Source organism: Microchirus variegatus (genome assembly GCF_963457635.1).
Source record: "Microchirus variegatus genome assembly, chromosome: 18".
NCBI classification, from domain to species: domain Eukaryota; kingdom Metazoa; phylum Chordata; class Actinopteri; order Pleuronectiformes; family Soleidae; genus Microchirus; species Microchirus variegatus.
Genome location: NC_139819.1, coordinates 4,461,394 through 4,485,534, shown reverse-complemented (window position 1 = coordinate 4,485,534; position 24,141 = coordinate 4,461,394). Strand labels below are relative to the sequence as shown.

Sequence of the window (24,141 nt, the reverse complement as noted above, 5' to 3'; positions counted from 1 at the left end):
CTGGGGAAGTTGCTCAAGACGATGTGTAACCTCAGCTTTTGTCTTTTTCTAGGGAGGGAGGCTATTAATAGAGTTAGACTGGGACAGGATTTATTTAATTCTTCAGCTCCAGCGTGTTTACTAACCCTCCTGACTCTTTGCTTGTCCTCTATAGAAAATGGATGTAGATTTGTGTCTATATATTCATTCCCTTAGAGCAGGGGAGAAAAAAACGTAGGGCCAGATGATAATAATGTAAAAATGTAAAAATGTAAAATTCTGAACAAACCTGAGAAGAGGTCAAATCAGAAGTTAATGTCATGTTAGGATAATATTGATGTACCAGGGGCTAAAAATCAACTACTGTTTAAAGTCATATAAACATCATTTGGAATACTCAGAAAAGGTAAATGTAGAAGAGTGGTAAATATAATGCGGCAAATCATTTATGAATGAATTATTTTTATTTTTTTTCCATTGAAATCAGCAGTACACTAATGCAATTTCCGTCCGTCTGATCAGATTTCCTCCGCTGTGCTTCACGAGAACAGCACATACAGGCCTGTAGTCACATGTGTCATTTGGCTGCTGTAATTATTTTTATTCAACATATAAAGTAAAAAGAGGTGGAGCAAAATACAAATGAGGGCTAAGAAAGAAAAAGTGAAAAACAACCTCGATAATAAAAAATATCCTCAATGTAAGTCGGAATTTTGAGATAAAAAGATGATTATTTTGTCTTATCGCATAATTTCTCATAAAAAAATCTCATAATTATGATTTTATCTCGTAATTTTGACTTTTTATCTCGTAATTTTGACTTTTTATCTCATACTCAACGTTTTTATCTAATAATTTCGACTTTTTATCTCATAAATATGACTTTTTATCTCAATTTCGACTTTATCACATAATTATGATTTTATCTCATAATTTTTACTTTTCATCTCATAATTTCAACATTTTATTTAATAATTTCGACTTATGATCTCATAATTTTGAAGTAATCTCATAATTTCGACATCTTATTTAATAATTTTAATTTATGGTCTCATCATTTTTAATTGTTATGTCATAATTTTGACTTTTTATCTTATAATTTTAACTTTTTATCATAATATTAACTTTTTATCTCATAATTCCGACTTACTCTGAGGGCTAAGTTTTACCTCTTTTTTATGGGGCATAAATGGGCTTCCACACGACTCTGTGTTTCCAAAGTCCACATTTGATTTGTTCATTTCTTTTGCAGAAGAGCTAACGACATTTTCTCTTTTCTCATTTCTTCACATGATAAAAAAAAAAATGCTTCTACATTATCATTTGCTGGCGTCGCCACAACTGCAAAAATCTCTCTCTCTCTCTCTCTCTCTCTGGCCTCTCCTACATCCATACTTTTTCATCTGTTTCCACTAACGCTTAACAGTGTCGGCGCAAAGGATGCTGGTCTCTGTAGTTCTCGCTCCCTCCTCGCTTTTTCTCCACTGAGGCTGAAATTGAAACTGATATTTGTCACGGGGTCCAAAACGGTATCAAGATACTTGGATCGGCAAAAGGCCAATGCAGTGACCCCGGGTTCTATTTCCCCCGCTTTTTCCCGATATTGTGAAATTGACAATATCACTTCAACCCCAATCAGTTAGCATGTGTCCACACACACACACACACACACACACACACACTGACAGCCACGTGTGGGTGGTCAGAGGAGCAGTGGACCTCATCCCCAGCTCTGCTTGCGGTTTCATCCTCCACTCCCTTCTCCCTCCCAGCTGCTGCTGCTCGTATCCCAGTGGCGGCAGCAGAAGTCACAAAGGCTGCCTTTGTTGTCCGGGCTTCATCTCGACCGCCACGAGTTGTGTCCAGCAAACTGTCAGCGGGGACGCGGCTCTGACCCCCGTTCCAACCTGTGCAGATGTTTGTGAATCGTGACATTGTCTTTTCACTCATTTCTCCGATTTATTCCCTTTGTCTCTTCTGAAAAACGGCGTTTGGAAAACTTCTCCAGTCAAACTTTACATTATTCATTGGCGTTGTACGTCCACAGGTCAGAGTGCAGCCTCTCTGTATAAATATTAATCAGCTGGGACTATGGTATGTTAAGAGGCGTGGATGGAAGTCATGCAAATGAAAGGCTCAGGCTTCCTTTCTTTTTTCTTTTTTTTTTGAATTGTAGGTGGTCACAGTTGTGTGTGTGTGTGTGTGTTGTGTGTGTGTGTGTGAGGCTTTGTTTACTCCCTGCGGTGACTCAGCTAATTGCAGCAGTAGTCGTCTTTGCCTCAGAAGTCACCCAGACACCGATCTGGTGTACATTATCAACCGTTTCCGATATATACATATATGTATATCTGCTTTACCCCCGCAGACGACAGAGACCCAGCACTTATTGTCCCACTCGTGCGGTTTAGGTGGCAAATGTGCGCGTAAACACACGCCAGAGGTCTGTGAGATCGAGCGCTTAAAAGGTTGTTTAAAAACTTGACCCTTTTCCCCCCTTCCTCCTGACACTGTCAAATCTGACCGTACTGAGTGAGAGGGTGATGTTTTTATACAAGATATACACACAAAGATTTGACCTTTATTCTCTGCCGTGACCTGGCACTCCTCACATCTGACATAAAACATACGTTCTAGAAGAGTTTACAGAGGGATAAATGGTGGAGAAAGCTTAGTAAGGAGCTTAGAGATGGAACTAATGATTATTTATTATTATTTTCTCTATTAATCGATGAATCGTTTGGTCCGTAAATGTCGGGAAATGTTAAAAAACGTGGAAATGACGATGTTCTCGAATGACTTGTTTTGTCCAAAAACCAAAAATGATGCAGTTTTAATGATTTCCTTCTTATGTGGAGCAAAGAAACAAAGAAAATATTCACATTTAAGAAGCTAAATCAGTCAGAAGTCTTGTTTTAATCATGAAAAAAGCTTCAAACCGATTATCAAAATAGTTGACGATTGCTGCTCCATCCACGTACAATACATAGACTTTATGTTCTTTGTTCTTTACGTTGTGAATAAACCGAGAACTTGTGCTCTTTTAACTTACAGATCACGTGATGTATCGATGTACGATTGTCCTACAATATATTGATCATCGTATCAATGTGATTCCCGCCCTTATTTGAATAGTTGGTCTTGCGTTTTACCCCCATAATAACGAGACGCGTTCACTTTCAGAAAGGTCATCGACGTTCCCCCTAAGTGCGTGGCATCACATGCTGTTGCTGCATGAATAAATATTGAGATATAAATAGTGAGGTGTGAGCGATTAGGGGATTTTTTTTTTTTTTTTCGTATTATTCCCCCCGTCCACTGTCCTTCTCTGCCTACACGTCTGGTGTCTTGTAATGTGATTAAAGTCTATTAATCATCAGAGCGACTCTCCGGGGGGAAGCCTGACTCACATGAACTTAAGGGTTGAAGAAGCAGAGGTGGGAGAAGTGTCACCAAAAAAGAAAGAAAAAAAAAAGTAAGCTTTCAGCGAAACACTCTAGAGAAAAGCAGGGGTCACTTTTGTGGCTTTTATCGGCGTTGTTTCCCCTCCTAAAATCATTTCTAACTGGTGAGGTTGAAAAGGCTTGGAAGTAAAAATCAAAGTTAGAAGACGAGTGCAGCAGAATTTTTTTTTCTCCTTTTTGCCTGAAAAGCATCTTCAGAAAAGTCTTTGGATTTGACACATTTTTCTCCCCCTCCTCCTCCTGCCCCTTGTGTCCCTACCTCCTCCTCCTCCTCCTCCTCCTCCTCCTCCTCCTCCTGCCCCTCAGGTGGTCTATTTCACCGAAATGTACAAGATCTTCAGCGAGTTAACGGACCAAATCGACCAGGCGGGTCTGACCGACGAGCAGAGGGAGAGGGAGACGGAGGCCAAGCTCAGTGAGCTGCGCGCTCTCTCCATTGTCGCCGACGACTGAGGGCTGAGGGGAGGGGAAGCAGCCAAAAACATAACCGGGATGGGCTCGTTTCATGCTTCTCTGAATGGACTGCACCCCTTTTTTTTTTTTAGGGGCTCGTCCTCGCAGTTTCAGACGGACAGCGGTGGCCTTAACCTGATTATCAGTTTGTGACCTCATCATCATCATCATCATTATCTTGCACTACACTCCCTCGTTTCGTTCTCCCCACAAAGCAATGCCGCACTAACTAACTAACTAACTAAGCCATCAGTCGTTCCAAGCCAATCTTTTGTCTGAACTAACTCACAGGGTCACGTCTCGTCGTCTTTCCTTATCTTTGTTATCTAGCATCTGCTTTAAAAATCACACACTGAATGTTATGTAAGTTAAAAAAGAAAACAAATTATATCTCTATTTTGACCTTTGCTGGTCATCTACTAGGGTCGAACACCCCCCCCCCCCCTCACCCGTGCCACTCCGTGTAAGGATAACGGAAGTGTCTCCTGTGCCTTCATCTGTGGTCCTAACACATGAACCCTAAACTTATGAAGTGCAATTGTGACGGCTGCGGTCAAAGATCGAGGCTCTCTCCAGAGCTGCAGAGGGAAGAAGTCAAATCACTGTCCAAAAACAAAGTCTGGTGCTCCCTCCAGTGGCGAACCATGATCATGACACGCTCCACTCTTTTTTCCTGCCATTCAAACCTTCCATCCTTTGTTCCATTGTTGGTGCTTCAGTTCATCTGTGCACCATCCTGGTTTCTCTTTATTCTTTAGACCAAATCAAAGTATAATATCATGGAATAACACAGTCATACACACACACACACACACAGATAGTTCCCCATCGTGTCATAGTAACGTTTTTATTTATTCTTTGACAATCGCCGTTTTTAAAACGATTGAATGAAATCGTTTTTCCTTGTTTTTTTTTTATATCTTGTAACATGCAAAGTGTTATAATAACATGTATTAATGAAGGGTTTGTTTTTTTTTTCTAAATAATGCATGGATAATTGAAGGAAAAGTTGATTTTTATTTGTTACAAACTTTGTGAACGGTAACACTAGCGTTTGTTTGACTTAGGTTTTTTAAATGTTTTAATGCTACGAAAAGAGTCATGTTTTATGATGTTATCGCAGGAAATAAATGGAACAGTGACGACAGGAAGTCGACGTCGTTACCTCTGCATCAGATTTACACTAATGTTCCAGAGTTTGGGGTCACTTAGAAATGTTATTATTTTTGAAGGAAAAGCACTTTTTTTCAATGTTGTAGTGGTAAATGACTATTCTAGCTGCAAACGTCTGGTTTTTAATGGAATATGTTCATAGGTGTATAGAGGCTCATTCCCAGTGTTCTAATGGTGCGTTGTGTTTGCTAATCGCGTTAGAAGGCTATTGGATGAATAAAAGTGTGACTATTAATGGAAAACACACAAAAAAATTGTCGAGGTGACACCAAACTTTTGAACGGTAGTGTATATCCATCTTTTACTACTTTATCCCAGCTGATGTATGGCAAAATACTTCGGACAGGGTCAATTTACAGTGTCAAATGTACCTAAAATAACCAAACATGCATGTTTTTAGACTGTGGGAGGAAATACAAAAACTCCAGAGAAGCTTTTGTCCCAAGCGGGTCTCGAAACCAGGTCTTCTCACTGCAAAGGTACGTGCGCTAACCACTACACTAACCATGTAGGTAAATCTTCAACCACAGAAGGTTGGGAACGAAGACACAAGGTATTTGGGGTAAGACTATCTGCTGTGGCGACCCCTAAAGGGTGAAAGAGGAAGCCAACCTCGCAAAAGAAAGCGTGGGTGTTGACACGGTGGACCTGGTGGCAGTTTGTGCCTTCTCTAGATCCATGGTTCATGGATTCCCGCGCGATTCCCGACTTCCGTGACTCAATTTTAGTCGTTTAACGAAACGTCAACGCGCTCGGAATATCACAGTCAACGCCCGAGTCGACTCGGTCTCATATTCTTCATTTGAAAGCCACGCACATCTGCGCGATTACCGTCCTGTTGAGAGTTCGCCAAGTTCACAGTGAGCGTAACCAGTGATGGCGTCTACAGATCGTGCCCAAAATTTAATCATTTGTTCCTGGTCCCATTTCGGACATTTCCTGAAAATTTAATCCAAATCCGTCCGTGACTTTTCGAGTCATGTTGCTAACAAGACTGACAATTTTCAAAAACGTGTCCATGACATGAGAAATGTACCTAAAGTTACACACTGCAGCTTTAAGTTTCGGAGTCTGTGCAGGAGTCGTAAGAAGTTTAATCAGTTACTCTTTTTTTTATTATTATTTGTGTTCAGTTTTCCATTCCAGGAATCAGATATTTTCTTTCTTTTTTTGTCAATATTGGAAAAAAAATTCACAGCTGCTGGAAACTCATTAGTTAAACCTCAGGTCAAAATTTACATGCTCAACAGAAGCAGTTAAGACAGAATGCAGAAAGTACACAAACCTACAACTTTAGTGCAACATTTACAGCCCCACGAGAACACGAGTCCCTTTATAATAAAAAAAAAATAAAAAAATCCATGCTTGTGATGAATAAAATCAACGCTGACTGTGCAGTTTTTCCTTCCTCATAACTTACGTGGTTGCTCTAAAACGACTACACAATCGTTTCTGGAGCAGTAAAATCAGTGTTAGATTAAAGACGAGGTGAAATCATGTTCTGGAATGAAACTAAAATTGCGTGACTTAATAGTTAATACATTACACATGTACAATGACGTCTAAGATTTACATTTTTCTCACCAAAAGTTCATCTTCAGACTATTTTTTTCCCTTTTTTTTTTTTTTTTTTTTTTTTTTTTTTTTTTAAAGTCGACTTCACTAAATCCTGGCGTCTTATTAAACGGCCGTCTTGCTGTACATGCTCGTTATCTGCTCCTGGAAGAACTTGCGGATGTCTGTGCGTCGGCTCTTCAGGGTGGGCGTGAGGAGGCCGTTGGCCACGCTGAACGTTTCGGGATGCAAGTGAAGGTCCTTCACCTGGAGGGCGGAAGAGATAGGGACACAAAAGTCACAATAACGTCCCCAGAACTGAGAGGTTTAAACCTTTCGACAGAGGTTACTAACTCACTTGTTCAAAGGACTTCAGCCCCGCTTCTTTGCCCACAACCGTCATGTCCTCTAATACTGCTTTCTTTACATCCTGTAGGAGGACAGGTTGTAAAAAAAACAAACAACATGAACAAACAAAGACATCACACAGCATGACGTGTATTTAAAATAAATAAATAAAAAATACCGCTTACAGGATTTTGGCACAGCTCCTCGTGAGACCCCACAAATCCCCGCTCTTTAGCCCAGCCAACAAACACCTCGACGTCTGGCACGACTATGCCTATGAGATAAGACTGGCGACACCAGAGAGAGAGAGAGAGAGAGACGATCAAATATTCACCTCGGGTTTGATGTTTTGTCTTTGCAGATTACAGATTAGCTGAATGGGGAATGATTTTAAAACCTGTACCTGTAAACTGTCTCCGTGCACAAACGCCTGCAGCACGGGGAACGAGCGCATGTAGACGTTCTCGATCTTCTCCGGCGCGATGTATTCTCCCTGCGACAGCTTGAAGATGTGCTTCTTCCTGTCGATGATGCGCAGCTTCCCGTTCTGGGCGGAAGAGACGCAAGAAATGTACTCGATTATACGCTCGCGGGCCGTTTTATTAGGTTCACCTTTCAAGCCCGCTTTGGCTGTAGATCTTTGCGGCGTTGATTTAAACGAGGTTGAAAGTTTCTCAGGAGATTTTGGTCCGCACTGATGCTGAAGCTACTTAATTGGACTGAGATCTGTTGATGATGATGAAGGTTATTTTGAGTGTTGTCGTCCAAGAATCCAGTCTGAGGTGATTGGAGCTTTGTAACATGTACGATGTAGCCATCAGAAGATGGTTTATTAGACTAAGGAGGCTCCAGCATCTCAACTGGATTGGAAACAAGGCAGGATTCATCCATTCGTGTTGTTTTTTTGGCCAAATTCCAGAAATCGAAATCTCATAAGACCAGGCAATATTTGTGTTAAATCCTCTAAAGTAAAGGTTTTGTTAATTCTGTGTAAAATGAAGCCTCGGTTTGGCTGAAATGAGACATCCAGTGTGGTCTACTTACTGCTGTAGCCCGTCTGCTTCAAGGATTAACATGCTGTATGTTCACAGATGGTCCTTCACAATCTTTGGTTGCAACGAGTGGTTATATATATATATATATATGTATATAGTATATATAAGTAACCTTTTTTTCCATTTCAAACTAGGGATCCACAATATTGTCTGCACTTTTTCAGTAATTGGCTGATATTGGCTTACGTCCTTGACTTGTACAGCAGCGCCCTCTCCCAACTACAACATATTTTTAATGTTTATTTATTTGGCAAAATAAGGAAAATCTACTGTACATCTGCTGCAAAAAAAAGGGTATGAAAAATATGATGTTCATTTCACTACAGAAGAGACTAAATGACCTCTGCTTATCGGCATGTTACGAATCGGTAAACAGGTCTACTTCATACCACTGTCCTCATTTTCACCCAGAGAACTGCTGATCTCTGCATATTTTCTGGGTTTTTTTGGACGTTCTCTGTAAACTTCAGAGTTGGTTGTGTGTGAAAATCCGAGAAAATTAGCAGTTTCTGTTAAACTCGGACCACTTAAGTCACTCAAATCACATTCCGATGCCCACATTGGACTCGTCTCGACCACGTCTATGTGGAGAAACACACCGAGTGTCTGTCCTGTGATCGGCCGATTCAAATATTTGCGTAGTCGTTAAACAGGTGTACCTAATAAAGTGATCGGCGAGTGTTCATATGCCTGATCTTACCGGAAGCCACTGGCCCACGTCTCCGCTGTGCAGCCAGCCGTCGCTGTCCAAAGCCTCTGCTGTTCGCTCCGGGTCCTTCAGGTAACCTCTGAACACACTGGGACCACGGACGCAGATCTAACGCAGGGGGGAAAGTGTCAGTTTGTTTGATAATGTTTGCAGTTTCATTTTGCATTTATTAGCATTTATTATCACCTCTCCTTCTCCATTCTTAGCGTAGTATTTCATGTCGGGGATGTCGACCAGCTTCACCATGGCACAAGGTAAAGGAGAACCGACGTGACCTTGCAGACACAAAGAAAACTTATTTTTCAAGATAAGATTCACTGAAAACACTCTCCTTTCCTGGCATTTATTTTATCATTTACAACATTTGAGTGTGACGCACATGCTGATCTGAAGACACTAAGTTACAAAACTCTGTATGGCAGCAGTGATAAAAAAGTAAATGTGGTACATAGATGCAAGAAAATGTATCGAATTTGACTTTAAAAAAAAATCAACTTTGAAATCACACCAACTTTTCACAACAATAAACTCAAATCCAATTATTTAAGAATATGCAGAATCAGCACAACCTCGAGTATCTATGGAAATCGGTCTTTTTTTCCTCATTTATCCTAAAAGAACTCACATTCTGGTCACACGGCCTTTACGGCGTACGTCTCTCTCTTTACAGCCTGAACCATTTCTGTAATATTTAGGGGTTTTTGATCATTTACAGGACACAGAGGGAGCCTGTAGTTCCCAAAAGTCTGGGGCGGGATAGATGGGTCGTGGTAGGTTTTCTTTTGTGTGTCCCCCCCAAAAAAGAATGAGCTGAATTTTCCAAACTTTCACTTCAGATTTACAATTATATGTTCATATAACATTCATAAAAGTAAGTTATAGTCCATCTCTTGAGTTAAAGAATTAAAAATACGGGTCCCTGGATAGAAAAACAGTGCACAAAAGGGTAAGCAAGCGAGTAAAAAAAAAAAGAGAAGAGTTAAGAACCTCATGTGTTTCCATACCTGCAGTAAAGTCTCCCGGCAGAGAGAAGGTGCAGCCTGCCGTGCACTCCGTCTGACCGTAACCCTCAAATATCAGGCAGCCTAGAGTGGCTCTGAGGAAGGACAGCACTGTCGGGGAGATGGGTGCTGAGGCGGTCAGGACAAAGCGCAGATTTCCTCCCATGATGGCCTGAAACACAGGTACACGAGCAACATTTATGTACCGAGCACAGAAACTGTCAGGTCGTGGTTCCTTCTCAGGTAATTCTCAGGTAAATTTTAAATTTTTAGATTTGTCTCTAACCCCTGGAATAGTTGTGCGTTTCGAACCCTCTTCTCTATGTCCTTGTATTCTTTGAGCGATGGGTTGTACATGTGTTGGTACCAGAAGACTCTGCATAATCTCAAGCCAGTTACCTTCAGTAAGTCGGCGCCATCTGGACGAGAAAGCTTCCTCAAACTGCAGGGAAGCTCACGTTTGTTTGATGACTGAGGGCCTACTACTGCGTTTACAGAGCATTGGAGAAAATATCCTGACAGGAACGTAGAGGAGCATCATATCTTAAAAACAACTGGAGCGTCACCCTTGCTCTTGTTCCACCTCTGTATCTGAAACACGTCTGTGCCAGTCTGAGCTTTGGCTGCTTAGTTATTTTGAAGCCAGGCTACGGTTTAAGCTAAAATAAGACTTTTCTTGTAGTAAAGACCTGAACATACTCTACACGAACAGAGAAATTTGTTTGTTTTCTCAAGGTTTGAAGTAGGGCTGCAGCTATCGAATATTTTTGTAATCAAGTATTCGACCAATTATTTTTTGATTAATCGAGAGCACAACATTATTATTATTATTATTATTATTTTTTAATCCGATTACTCAAGGAATAATCGTTAGAATACTTTTTTATTATTACAAAAATATTCGATAGCTACAGCCCTAGTAAGCTACATTAAATCAGCTAACATCGATGTTTACGTTAGCGCGCACCGGAAGTGTTAGCAACTGGATGCTCTCGGCTCAGATGCTGAATCATTGAGGACGTGCTGTTGCGGTTATGTCAGCTGTCGTTTTGCAGTGGTTACACTGCACCTTGTTGGCTTCTTGTTTAAGTGTGAAATGTTTCCACACTTTGGACATTTTCTGCCTTTTTACGAGCCGTTTCACTCTCCGTCATCGCGCCAGCTGAAATCCAGATGTGCGTCTGCTAAAACGGTCCGTGTGGAACAATGATCCCTGTGCATCGAGTAATCGTTGCAGCCCTAGTTTGAAAAGGCAAAATTTGTTCTGGCCAGGACATTTTATACTTCACGTGGGCATTTTCCACTTTTCCTGAATTTCCGACCAATCACACAACAGTTGCCGGACACCGCACGGGGGGAAAAAGCAAGTTATAACAAGGAAGGATGAGCAATCTGCATCTAAATTTGTAATTTAAGCAGCGCAAATCATTTCAAAATGAAGATCCAAACAACTGACCTGAATCTTCTTAAACACCAGCTTGTCCCACACGCTGTTGTTGCGTACCACGCCGCTCCGGAGCTCCGCCTGCTTCCTCCTCACGGCGAAGTGAAGCAAAGCGCGGCGCAGCGGAGACGTCACCGAGCCCAGGATCTTAAAACAAGACGACACTAATTTATAACGCGACCCGCTCAGGAACGACGGCCTCTTAGATTTAGACGTGCTGACCTTGTCATATATGCGGTTGAGTAATCTGGGCACAACAGGGAAGAACGTAGGTTTGAGAGTTTTAATGTCGTCCATGAGGAGGGAAATGTCGCCTTGGTAGAATCCTATTCTGGCCCCGTGGCAGAACAAAGAAACCTGAGAGAAGAAGAAGAACATTTACACACTTGAAGGAAAAAAAAAAAGAAAAGACGACATCCGAGGAGACGATAAATCACCTGAATCATCCTCTCGAACATGTGGGCAAGCGGCAGGTACGAGATCGACACGTCATCTTGCTTGATCACAAACGAACCCTGAGAGGAAGGAGGAAAAAAAAAAAGAAACGATGGGGGGGAAATAAAAATGAGGCAAAGGCACCGAGGGAGAGATAAAGTTCAAGCGTTGCGGCGAAGCCTCGCAGGCAATCAAACACGCTGCATGGCTTTGTCGACGGCAGTTAGCTTAGCAGAGTCTTTATAACAGGGGGGGCAATTAGTTAAAGTACCTGACGTCGACAGGGGCAATCAAACAGCCAATTAATCATACCATTAGACACAGCGGGGAGAGGGGACAGCTTTAGAGACGCACAAGGGAAGAAGAAGAAGAAGAAGTGGAAGCTGTTCTCAATTAGACAAGGAGGTGGAAGTGTAGACAGACCTCCAGGATCTTAATGACAGAGGAAGTGTTGGAGGCGATGTTGCCGTGGGTGATCATGGCTCCCTTGGGCTTCCCTGGATAAATAAACAAGACATTATGGCAGCGCTGTGCACAGCAAAGGAAACTACAGTGGTGCCATAAAGAGAGACGGTTGTTAGTGGGCACTGAAGGACACTTCTCTAATGATGTGAGCGGAGGATAATTAGGGGAGAGAGATCAGACGATACCTGTGGTTCCACTGGTGAAGCAGACCACGGCCAGATCCTGGGGCTGGGGCGGCTACAGCAGGCAGCAATAAAACAAGGACAACATGACACCGCGTTTCCTCCACTCTTCATTCAAACACTGTTTACACGTGAGTGTTAATTACAGCTTATGAGGCAGGAACAAACCCCTACCCAAAAAAAAGGGCCCAAGGGCAACCCGGCATTTAGAGGAGGGGTTGAGAGATGAGGAACTCACCACAGGATCTTTGAGGTTCTGTCTTCCCAGGTTCTAAGATGAAGAGAAATCACAATCAGTTTAACTTCATCGGCACAGACGGATGAAAGGACGTTTCATCATCATCACGGTGATTCAGTTATTCACCATGAGCTGCTCCAGCTGCAGGACCTCCACCCCGCAGGCCTTGGCCCGCTCGGCGAAGGCCTCGCTGAAGCTGTCGAAGAGAACCAGGCAGGAGAGCGACGGAGTCACGCCTTTCTCCTTGTTCTCCAGCAGACACGCCGACTTCTCCTCACGGTCGCAGACCACCAGAGAGATCTCAGCTGAAAGAGTTTAGTCGCACGGGGGAAACAAAGTGTCACAGACGCGTTTTTTGTTCTCAGAGAGTTCAGAAATGCTGCTTAAAGGTGCATTATGTAATAAATCTAAAGCAACTGGCCATAAAAATCCTCCTAATATGTCACAGAGACTCAGGAATAATGTTCATATAACAAACTGAACTCACCAACAACAACAGTACAGACAAAAAAATGTGCATAAAAAATATATATATTTTGCAGACTGCAAATCATGTTTATGTTTTGAAATCATGTTTTGGCATGTGGCGCCACCTACCGCCGTCTACCAATCATTGCAGTCAGTAGAGTCTCAGCTGCCGAGCAACCACGGGTTGCCAGTTAGGTCAGAAAACGAAACCTAAAAGACCTCAGTATTTTGAATTTGATTGTAGTAACTGTTTTTGGCCACATTCTTACATATGGCACCTTTAAATGTGCATTAAAACTCTTTTTTTTAAGTTGACAACCCATTTCCTGTAATTAATGCTACATTTCTTAAATATATTATTATACTAAATTATACTATACTAAAGTAAATACTATACAAAGTATTTATGGAAAGAAGTGAGTACATATACTCAACAGTTACACTTATTTTGCCATTTTATGTTGCTTTTTTATTTGTACTGTAATCAAACAACTGTAGTCACTAGTTTGCAGATTTACATTTTTACACTTTTAATATAATTTAAACATGTTTTCCATAGTTTTTGGCAGTACTATTAATGACTACTATACCCTCTCGAGCATGAGATTAACAGATTACAGAAAAGTAACGTATCTACCTTAATTCATACATAAATGAAGTCTAGAATATAATATAGTTCTATTATTGTGTGTAAGTAATAAACAATATGTGTAAATATACATACAGGCTGGCAGACGAACCCATATTTACATTTTTCTGTGAATTTCACCTTTAAATAATAATAATAATAATAATAATAAAGATGATGAAGGTTTTCCTCACCCAGGTCAAGTATGTGGACCATGGCCTCCATCCCCAGTGTTTCATACAGAGGAACCAGCGCCATGGAGTAAGTGTAGCAGGCCAATTCTGTAATGATCCACTGTGACCAGCAGAGGGAGACAGAGCAGCACTGTTAACACTCACTCACTATTCGCTCATTCTTATCAACTTGAAATGAAGACTTGAAACTTTAAATCAGGATCCACATTAAATATGTGAATTAAAAAGACACTTAGTTTATTAAAAATGACTTTAGCAGAAGACGTGCTTCAATATTCAACATCACCAACAGTGTCCACGTCCGATTAAACACATACATCTTACTTTAAAGAGGATAAATGAGGCCCCAGCTCAGGCTTTAACACCCTGTTGTAAGAGTTATTTGGGGAACACATTTAGTGTAACACAGTAACTTCCATACCTCTGGTCTGTTCTGTGCAAATATGGCAACAAACTGATCAGGGTTGGGCTGACAGCCTTTAGCCAGCAAACCAGAGCCCAGCGCCTGCGCCCGCTCATTCACCTGAGATTTAAACAAACAACAATAACCACAGGTTACACAGGAGCAATGTCACCGTCACTGGATGATGGAAAAATAAATAAATAAATAAATAAAACAGTGCCAGACCTCAGTGTAGGAGATCCACTGGTAAGGCTGACCAGGTTTCCTGAAGCCAAGGCACGGACTGTTTCCTGCAAGGTCACATGAGGTCAAAAGGTTCACAGCAGGATAACTGTTTTTATTATTATTATTATTAGGTTATATTATGTATACGTATGCTGCATCCTTCATCTGAGAACAGGCTCTGACTGATGGAGAGTTCATGTGTATCCAGCAACAGTGCAGGTGCAGGTGGAGAAGAGAAGCAAATTTGTTCTGATGAAGCAGAATTCCACTTCTTTGTGTTTTCAGTCATAAATGTAAATGCGCTTCCTTTGTAGACGTGGGAAATCTTTCGATTATGAAACTTGTATCTTACAAGATTAGCATCTTCGTGCACTATCGATCAGTCTTTGTCTCACCGTGTGATCACTCACCACTTACCCACCGTTTGTGATGAGAAACGAGAGTTTAACTCATTTCCTTTATCATTTATTAAACTATATTAAATGCGTAAACTGGAAAGTTACGACTGCAGAAAGAAAGAAGTAGCATCTTGAATCACAGTATTTCACATAGTTAAGACAAAAACTAAACCTAATGGTGCTTTAAACGTGTAATATGTGGAATAGCTTAGCTTCATTAGCGCCCGTGTGGAGCACATTTGACATTAGAGTGTTTTTATAGTGGCGCTATTTCTGTCCTACCTGCTTTCACGTCTGTTTTGGTTTCGTTGTTAAGTTTCGGGATGGCCCAGTCAGTGAAATAGCGCTACTGTATCTCGGCGCCATGCTTCTTTTGTTATGTTTTCCGAGTTAAAGGGGAAATAAGTAGTTTATAGTGCCATCTAGAGGAGAGGCTGAAATTTACAACAAAGACCTGCTGCTCTGCTCACCCCCTCCCTTCCCTGAGCGCTACGGTATCCGCAGCTGGTTAAATGTCGTCCTCGTCGTCTTTCTCCGTGTCAGCAGATGAGGTTCGTGAGGTGAGGGAGAGGGCGGAGCTACCGCGGCCGTAGCAGACAAAGCGGAGAGAGAGGAGGCGGGACTTCAGCTACAAGTAAAGAGACGCTTGTTTTGTTCTCTCGCGTTTGTCCTTACAGGCTCCTGTAGAAACATGGCGTCTCGCTGCTAACAGTGGCTACGCAACTGCGGTCCGCGGTCATGTTATTTAACATGACTTTTTGAAACACTACGAAAATGAAACAAAAACTATTATACAGCGACTAGACAATGCAGGAGCACATAATATGTATAAAAAAGTGGATTTTGGGTTATATAAACCCATAAATACTACATATTGTACCTTTAAGTGTCCGAGTTCCGCCTTTTCGTACTGTATATTTTACATTATTTAACATTTAATTAAATTGGAATTTGGACATTTGTGAATCAATTCATCGAGATGCATTCAAGAATCGATGTTTTCCCTCACCTCTAATCCTTTTAGAGGTGACAACTTTTCAGCTCCCTCAGCATAAAAACTTTGAACTTCAAGGCTAATTTACGAATTTGTGAAAAGTGCTTTCATACGCACGTGAAACCAGGCTGATAAAAAACCAACCCGTTGCTTCAAATCTTACTAAATCAGCTTTGGTCACATTTTAAACTGAGATTTCTCACCTGAGATCCTGAGGCCTCTCTGGAACATGTCGTAAACCGTCCTGGTGTCATCGAAGTAAAAGTCTAGCAGCGTGTCGTCTTTCAGAAGAGCCGATCGCCTGCAGCTGGGATCTCCCTACGAAAAAAAACACACACCACGGTCACACCAAACACCCGGGGAAACAACTCTCTGATCATTCTGAGGATGACGACGACGATCCCGCTCACGTTCACAGCCACAGACTGGGCCTGGAGGTCACAGGGAGGAAGCATGCGTCGAGGCCGGCTCATCAACCAGTACGCCGTGAGCGAGGCGACGACTCCTAAACCCAGGAGAGAGGAGGTGGAGAGGAGCAGGGAGGACAGAGGAGGAGGCAGAGATCGCAGAAGACTCCACAAGTCCTCGGAGCCTTTGTGTCCGGAGCTGGAGCAAAGTGACAGGAGCCACTCCTGAAAATGCATAACTGAGAGGAAAAGACAAGAGGAAATGACATCACAGTTTGATCATAAATGATTATGCATTCATTTGAGTTTGACTAAAATGTATAGATGGATTTTTAAAAGCCCACAAAGTTGTAGCCCCAGGGCTCTATAGCGCCCCCAGAAGTCAGGTCATGGTCAGACAAAAGTGGTCAGATTGAAGCAAGTGGTCAAAATTGCGTTAAATGCTAAATTTAAGATTTTATCTATCGTGTCTAAGTCGCACATAGTTGTTCCAATTTTTTAACCAAACTTAGTACACTTGTTGCTCTCCTGATTCCAATTTTTTTCCCAATGCACTTCCATTAGCTCCGCCCACCCAGGAGTCGGCCATTTTGGAAAAACAAAAGATGGCTAGTCTATGCATTTGAACGAACTCGTCCTAGCACGTTTGAGCTGGCCACCTCAAACTCGGTCCATATGTTCTAGACAAGGTAACGAGTAAACGTTGTCAAAAGATATTCTCTACGTCAAAAAGGCGTGGCCTCAGCGCTCGGACAAAAGTTGACTTTAAAATGGCAGGAAAATAGTACTTTAAAACTCCACTGTTTGAACGTTTTAACATAAACAGAACTATATGAAATTGCTGATTCTGCTATAGTTTTCAATCACGCATCAATTGAGGATTTCCTTTTTAAAGAAACACATTAAAAATAATAAAAACAATTCCCACTTTCTCTGCCGCTTAAACAGTAAAATAGCAGCCAAAGACTTTGTTTCACAGGGTCAAAGACTTGGCACCACACAAACACACACACACACACACACAGAGGAGAAGAAAAGGCCTGTTTGAGGGTGGAGGGAGTGGGGAGACACCAGGAAGTAACTAGCACCGCAAGCGGTGGTAACGGGTTCGAGCTTGACGCTACGTTGCGACCCGCGCCCACCTCGTCGCTTGCGCCCTGATCTCGTCTCTCGTTCATTCGCTGCTTGCTGTCGTAGTTCTAATTGGCGCCGTCCGTGCGGATGTTGGGCTGTGGAGTAAAGTCATATATTATTTCCTGTTAAGTGCGTTACACTTTCTGTCGGGAGGACATTGTTTGCGTGTTCAGGATAGGTCCCTGGCCTCACATACCAAGTTCCGTGCAGAGCGGTCAATGTACAGTAAAGTTAGAGGGCACTTCCTGTTAAAATGGCTGACTTCCTGTTGGGTCAGAGCGTGTCTATTAACATGTTCAGGGAAGTTCCCTTGACACACATATAATGTTTCGTGGAGATAGGGCAACGTACGGCAAAGTTAAATTCTACTTCCTGTTTTGGCGTTCCACTTCCTGTTTGGAGTTTAGCTTTTGCAGACATGTCCAGGATAGGTTCCTGGTCTCACGTGTCAAGTTCCGTGCAGATTGATCAATGTATGGTAAAGTTACAGGGGACTTCCTGTTTAAAATGGCTGACTTCCTGTTTGGTCAAAGGCGTGTCCATTAACATGTTCAGGGAAGTTCTATTGACTCACATATCATGTTTCGTGGCGATCGGGCAATGTATGGCAAAGTTACATTCTACTTCCTGTTGCGGCGGATCCACTTCCTGTCAGGAAGTCGTCTGTTGCTGACATGGTCGGAGCGGTTTTGTGGTCCCACATATCACGTATGAGGATGATACAACAATCCCTGTTATAGCAGCATAAAAAAGTGTGATATGTTATGTTATATCCAGCAACCAGGGGGCGCTGTTTTTTAAATTGAAGATTTTCATATAGACTTTTTCAGGGTCAGACTGTCATCAATCCAAGGAAGTTTGGTTCAGATTGGAACAGGATTTACAAAGTTATACCAGTTTCTTTTGTGTTGCACAGTAGATGGCATAGTCTGCTGCCACCAGGGGGCGTCGTTAAGACATTGAATATTGTCATATAGACTACTCCAAGGCATCAATCCAGGGAAGGACATTGGATCCTCCATCGCAAAGTTGTAAGTGTTTCGTTGTCTGTCTTTACAAATCAGAATGTTTGCCAACTTTAGCGCCCCCTATCTCGTACGCCGTGCAACATTTTAGAAAGCTTTCAATAACATTTGATCCTCAACTCGTCCACATTGACCTCGCCAAGTTTGAAGGTGATAGCAGAAAAGCTCTAGGACAAGATAGATTTTATAGCAAATAAAATTCTTTCTGTTTCCACCAGGGGGCGCTGTTTTCGAAATTAAATATTTTCATGTAGACTTGTTCAGGGTCGGACTGTCATCGATCCAAGGAAGTTTGGTTCAAATCGGAACAGGATTCACAAAGTTATCATCATAAATGTACTTTTTTTGGGTAATAATCCTCTCACCACTAGAGGCGCTGTTTCCGAACGTGACCGTTTTTTTATATTCATCTTTAAGAACTATCGATCATGAACCACGGCAAGTTTGGTTCATATCTGACCTTCCAATGCAAAGTTATAAGAGATTTGGTCAACATCATAATGATCGCCAACTTTAGCGCCCCCTATCTCGTACGCCGTGCGACATTTTAGAAAGCTTTCACTAACTTTTGATCCTCAACTCGTCCACATTAACCTCGCCAAGTTTGAAGGTGATAGCAGAAAAGCTCTAGGACAAGATAGATTTAATAGCAAATAAAATTCTTTCTGTTGCCACCAGGGGGCGCTGTTTTCGAAATTGAATATTTTCATGTAGACGTCGTCAGGACTGGAGGAACATCAATCCAAGGAAGTTTGGTTCAGTTTGGACCAGGACTCGCAAAGTTATAAGAGTTTGTTTTTTTGTCGCAAAAATCCGACTTTGCTCCGCCCACGCTGCTACACCGTTAAAGAATGCGCTATCATATTCAACACGCATCATCTACCATGTGTTTTCAATGTTTCAGTGTCATTTTGAGTGACACTTTTACAAACTCTGTAAAAGTTATTACCGAAATCGTAAATAAACTTTTTTTTTGTATATTCTCTTCCACCACCAGGAGGCGATGGTTTCAAACGTGATCATTTTTGCATAGGTGTCTTCAGCAACTACCCATCATCAATCAAGGCAAGTTTGGCACCGACGTGACCTTCCATCGCAAAGTTATAAGCGTTTCGTTGAGTGTTGGGAAAATTTTGAATTTTCGCCAACTTTGGCGCCCCCTATCTCGTGCGCCATGCAATATTTCAAAAAACTTGTCAGATTAGATCGTACCTCAACTGGTCCACATCAACCACGCCAAGTTTGAAGGTGATTGCTCAAAAACTGTAGATTTTGGTATCTACGGCAAGTTATGCTGTAAATTCGCCAAAAACGCCTCCGTTTTCGCCTTCAATCCAAAATGGCGGCCTTCCTGTAGCTTTCACAGAAAACTTGTGATTGACTTTTGCCCATGGCACAACCTAATGAACGTGTGTACCAAGTTTCGTTCATGTACGTTATTCCCGACAGGAGTTGACCTAGTAGCACATTTTTGCGTCAGTCTGAAGCCCCGCCCACTTCCATTTTTTGACGCACATTCACCGAACCACTTTGGTTCGGCGATTTAAGTTAGGTCTGATGTTGTCCCAAAAATTCGCGAGGTTTGGGATACGTTTAGGCCTTCAAAAATGCACATTCCTCGTGTGAAGAATAATAATAATAATAATAATAATAATAACTCTTTCAATTACAATAGGGTTCTTGCACAGTCGTGCTCGAACCCTAATAACGATTGGCTTAAAAGGAACAGTCTATAGGTTACTCTCAGGCATGTTGTCGGGGCCACTGTTTCATCCAACAGGGAGCGAGAGACTCTGGGGTCTGTGCGGTGGACGAGGGGCTGGTGATGATGGGGTGAGGGCGGGAGGAGGGAGTCATTAAGAGACTTTATTGTTCATATAAAAACAGAATGAAAGAGAAAGTAGTTTTTAAAGCTTAAAAAACAAACTTTGATTTGAAAAAACTACACTTCCACCTCCGAAACAACTCATGTCGCCGTCTTTGAATGAAACTCTTGGTGATGGAATTCACGTCAATGGGTAACTCTCTGCTTTCCCACATTCACTCCCTCCTCCCCTCCCCTCCCCTCCCCACACAGCCCCAAACAACCTCTCACCCACTTTCTCCCCCAGCTCCCAATAGAAGCCGGAATAAAGAGTGACATCACACCCCTCCCTCCTCGTTAACTGGGCTGATCCTGGATCCTGAGCTGCAGCAGCACAGCGATGCCACACAGCACCATCACTGTGTACCACTCTCAGTTAAAATCAGCCAAATTTGAAGTCTACAGCACTTTTTTAATCACAAAAATCCCCCAAACACACACAGACATCGTAGAAAACTCTCACCAGTTCCTCACAAATGAGGTTCTGCCTCATTAGGGCGAGGTTTTGGTCTCCACAAGGACTTTTTAATACTAGAAAATGTCCTTAAACGTTTAAAAAATATACAAGAACAAACACGAATCGATTCATATTCAGATCCACGGCAGATGATTTAAAATGCACATCACACAGAAGAGAGGAAACGCTCTCGCTCACCAATCTGCACCAAAGCAGGACAGCCCCACAGGCAGAGTTATGAATAAGTCAATACATTCATTAATGAGAGGAAAGGCTACTAATTATTATTTGTGTTTTTTTTTTAAACAAATATGCAGAATAAATCAGGAGGAATTAAAAAAGCTTGTGTTCTGTCCTCGTGACCTGAGTGACTTAGCTCTGTAATCAGCTTTAACACAGTCTTTGTTCAAACCGTGGTTTAAAATTAAAAAAGAGCAGAAAAACCTGCAGGTTCGAGAAAAGACTGGTAATTTTTACGCAAAGCAGCTGCTTCATTCCCTCCGTCATTAAAACAAAGTTTGAAAAATAACAACAATGACAGTTTTCTGTGGACTCTGCTCCCCCCTCCTCTCACCCTCTCACCCATTCATTAACTACTGTCAGAGCTCAGACAGGAGCCATTGTGCTCGCAACTCTTATTCCCTGGAAGACGCGACACAAAAGACAACAACAATGCACGAGAAAACTCGCAGAAAGGAAACCAAATACTAAATGCACCTTTAGAGCCGGTGCCAATCCCTGCTCCCTCAGGGAAACCGGAGTGTCCTCTTTTTTTTTTCTGTCAGAGTTTTTGTGGTTCATTCCGTTAACATCGGGAGTTAGAAGTGAGAAGTTCTGAGGGTTTCTGAGGTGACCACGTTCAAAAATCTGAGCAAACCAAATCTCTTTAGCAATATTGGTCAATAACAACGCTCTGCACACAGGAAAACAGCGCGAAAACGTACGTATGTGTACGATTTTAATGGAAACAAATAAGACAAGAGAGTGTAATTTACAGGAAAAATAGCAGTAGAATATTTATACTATTAACGGGAGTGGCAGCCATCTTGCATACATTTTTCGCGTTTTGTGATGTTTGTCCAATTTTCCCACCCTTGGAAATTCAAGAGTGAAAATTCCAACTACATATATGGAAATTACGACTTCAACCGTAATTTACCCCGTTATGACCATCGTGATATTCAGGCCGTCGGGATTTATGTTGATTTTTTATGGCTGTAGAATTGTCAAAAAATGTTCAATGACTTCCAAGATAACTTTCAATAACCATTTTTTTTATGGAATTACGCTACTGAGAAGCTAACGTCACGAACGTGTGACGTGTTAGTGAATCTTCCGAGACCCTACCATAATGGCGTAGGGCAAAAGGCGGGGGTCACACCCTTGACAGATTGCCATAGTTTTTTTTTGTTTTTTTTTCTAGATATTGCTAACGGTCTAGGAGTTACGGTAACGAGAAGTATGCATTCTAATTACTGGGTTAAACATACTGCAGTTTAGCAACTATTAGCCCAAGCCTGTACGAACGTATCCTCAGACCTGAGAAACCACATTCTGCAGCAGTTTTTTAAAACCACTCGTACAGCAATTTATTAACATCAGTGGTTCACACTTATTTCATGCTACAGCACCGCGAGTAGTGCCTTTTACTCGAGCTCTTCTAATCTCATTTGACACATCTGTCCACGTTCAGACTTGGTATCAACATCTGTCCTCAATAATCTGATCTTCATTATTATTATTTATCAATAATAAGTAAGTAATATCTAGCGGTGGTGGGAGGGGGGGCCCCCCAATATCATATTCAGCTTAGGGCCCCATAAAGGCTTGGGCTGGCCCTGCAATAGATGTCTTAATTACAGTGGCTTTCACTCGACCAAATACAAATCAATTTATATCCTTATTTTAAGTTTTTTTCCTGGAATTTTGTTGATATTCTGTCTCTTTGTGTTAAATAAACCTACCATGAATATTATGGGCTGTCTTTCTATATAAAGGATAAAAAAAATACACACTCAGCAGGGGAGTCTTACTCACGTTGCTCGCAGGTGCTCTTGAAGAACGAGGTCAACACATCGGAGAAAAAGGTAAACTTCAGGCACCGCTGCCTCGAGCAGGAGCAAAAGTACATAAAGTTAGGTTCAAACGGGGCTTTATTCAAATATCTATCATCTTATAGGTTTTCCTTGGAGTGTAAAATAATAAAAATAGTAAATAAAAAAAAAACCTCAAGCATAAGCTCCAGGACACGAGCGTCAGAGACGTGGTTGCGCGGAATAAAGCCGGATCATGTGCAGCGGACGAAGCCGTGCGTGTTCGTCCAAATGACATCGACGCGGAAGCGAACCGACCAACACAATAACAACAGAAGAAGAAAAAAAAAGCTATAAAACAGTAGAATGCCAGTTCACATGGAGACGGGAGGTATGCTGCAGCCTGAGGCCGTTTGCAAGTCTCTGCTTATCCTCTGCTGCCCGACAGGCAGCGACACACAACGACACACCTGAGAGCAGAGACCTCCGATTCTCAGTGTGTGACACAAACACCAGCGAAAACAGAGTGAAAACAGAGACGACAAACTGGTTTTTGACTAAGATCTGGCACCGAGTCAAAACCGACTAACTGTATTATTGGTGCATCGAGATTAGGTCTGATATTAATGTCACAGTGTTGAGAATTTACTATCTATTCCATTATTATACATCTTTTGAATTGCATAAGTTTATTAAGGAATCTACTAAGCTGTTTGAACTTTTAAAACTCCACAACACTGACTGTTTTTTTGTCCGTCTGTGCTTAATTACACATTTATGTGACATTTGCTTTTTACTACAGTGGCCTGGAAGTGCAAATTATTACAAAATGCAAAAAACCCTTTACAAATCCTGAAACAAGTTTACAAAAGTCATGGAAAGTTACCCGGAAGTGATAAAGTGAGCGGTCCATTATTATTTGTATTTTTTTTTAGTAAGACACATTTTATATAATATATAATATTTAACATACAAACTGCCAATACGGGGCTTGTGGAAGGACATTAACTCTTACACAGTGAAAGTTACGGCAAAAGTTTGATATAAGAAATAGTAAAAAGCCAGTGGCTCTTATTTTGAAAGCCAGGTTGAAAGGAAGCGGTGTTTCACATTTTTGTAATAACGGTTTGCACTTCCAGGCCACCGTAGTTTATGGAACGTCATCAAATGTTACTTTTTTGCTTTTTCTGATCAATTCCCGTGGACATATTTTGATATTTCAGTATTTCGAATGTAACTTGTCGTATCTTTAAACTTTTTTAAATGAGAATGTAGTGAAAACGAATGAGAGGAAGGAGCTGTGTACAGTAGCACAGCTCCACAGTTTCTGAGCTGTGAAAGGAGCAAAGCTGGGGGAATGAAACCCCCTGACCCAGAAAACTACAGGAGGGAACATGAGGAGGAGGTGGGTGGT

General features: G+C 41.7%; 2 protein-coding genes across 4 annotated transcripts in view; one reads left to right on the top strand and one right to left on the bottom strand.

The window, feature by feature from the left end:
* bin3 (bridging integrator 3) overlaps positions 1–20,762 on the top strand; it is a 59,306-nt gene extending 38,544 nt beyond the window's left edge. Inside the window, exon 9 of one of the 3 annotated variants that reach the window (XM_083904516.1) lies at positions 20,485–20,762. In XM_083904516.1, the coding sequence (XP_083760642.1) occupies positions 20,485–20,538 (54 nt within the window). In that variant the 3' untranslated portion in view covers positions 20,539–20,762. Of the gene's footprint in view, positions 1–3,746; positions 4,850–20,450 lie in introns of those variants that run through there. The other 2 variants (XM_083904515.1, XM_083904514.1) reach the window with 2 other exon arrangements.
* Positions 6,747–16,451, bottom strand: acsl2 (acyl-CoA synthetase long chain family member 2; the record flags this gene model as incomplete). The annotated part of the gene is made up of 18 exons (XM_083905083.1): positions 6,747–6,887; positions 6,979–7,050; positions 7,154–7,255; positions 7,372–7,515; positions 8,724–8,840; positions 8,919–9,007; positions 9,737–9,905; positions 11,190–11,534; positions 11,615–11,692; positions 12,036–12,109; positions 12,263–12,314; positions 12,498–12,530; positions 12,624–12,802; positions 13,788–13,887; positions 14,209–14,310; positions 14,416–14,480; positions 16,011–16,125; positions 16,218–16,451. 18 exons carry the CDS (start codon positions 16,449–16,451, stop codon positions 6,747–6,749), a joined length of 2,211 nt encoding a protein of 736 aa, XP_083761209.1.
* Positions 20,763–24,141: the final 3,379 nt, after the last annotated feature.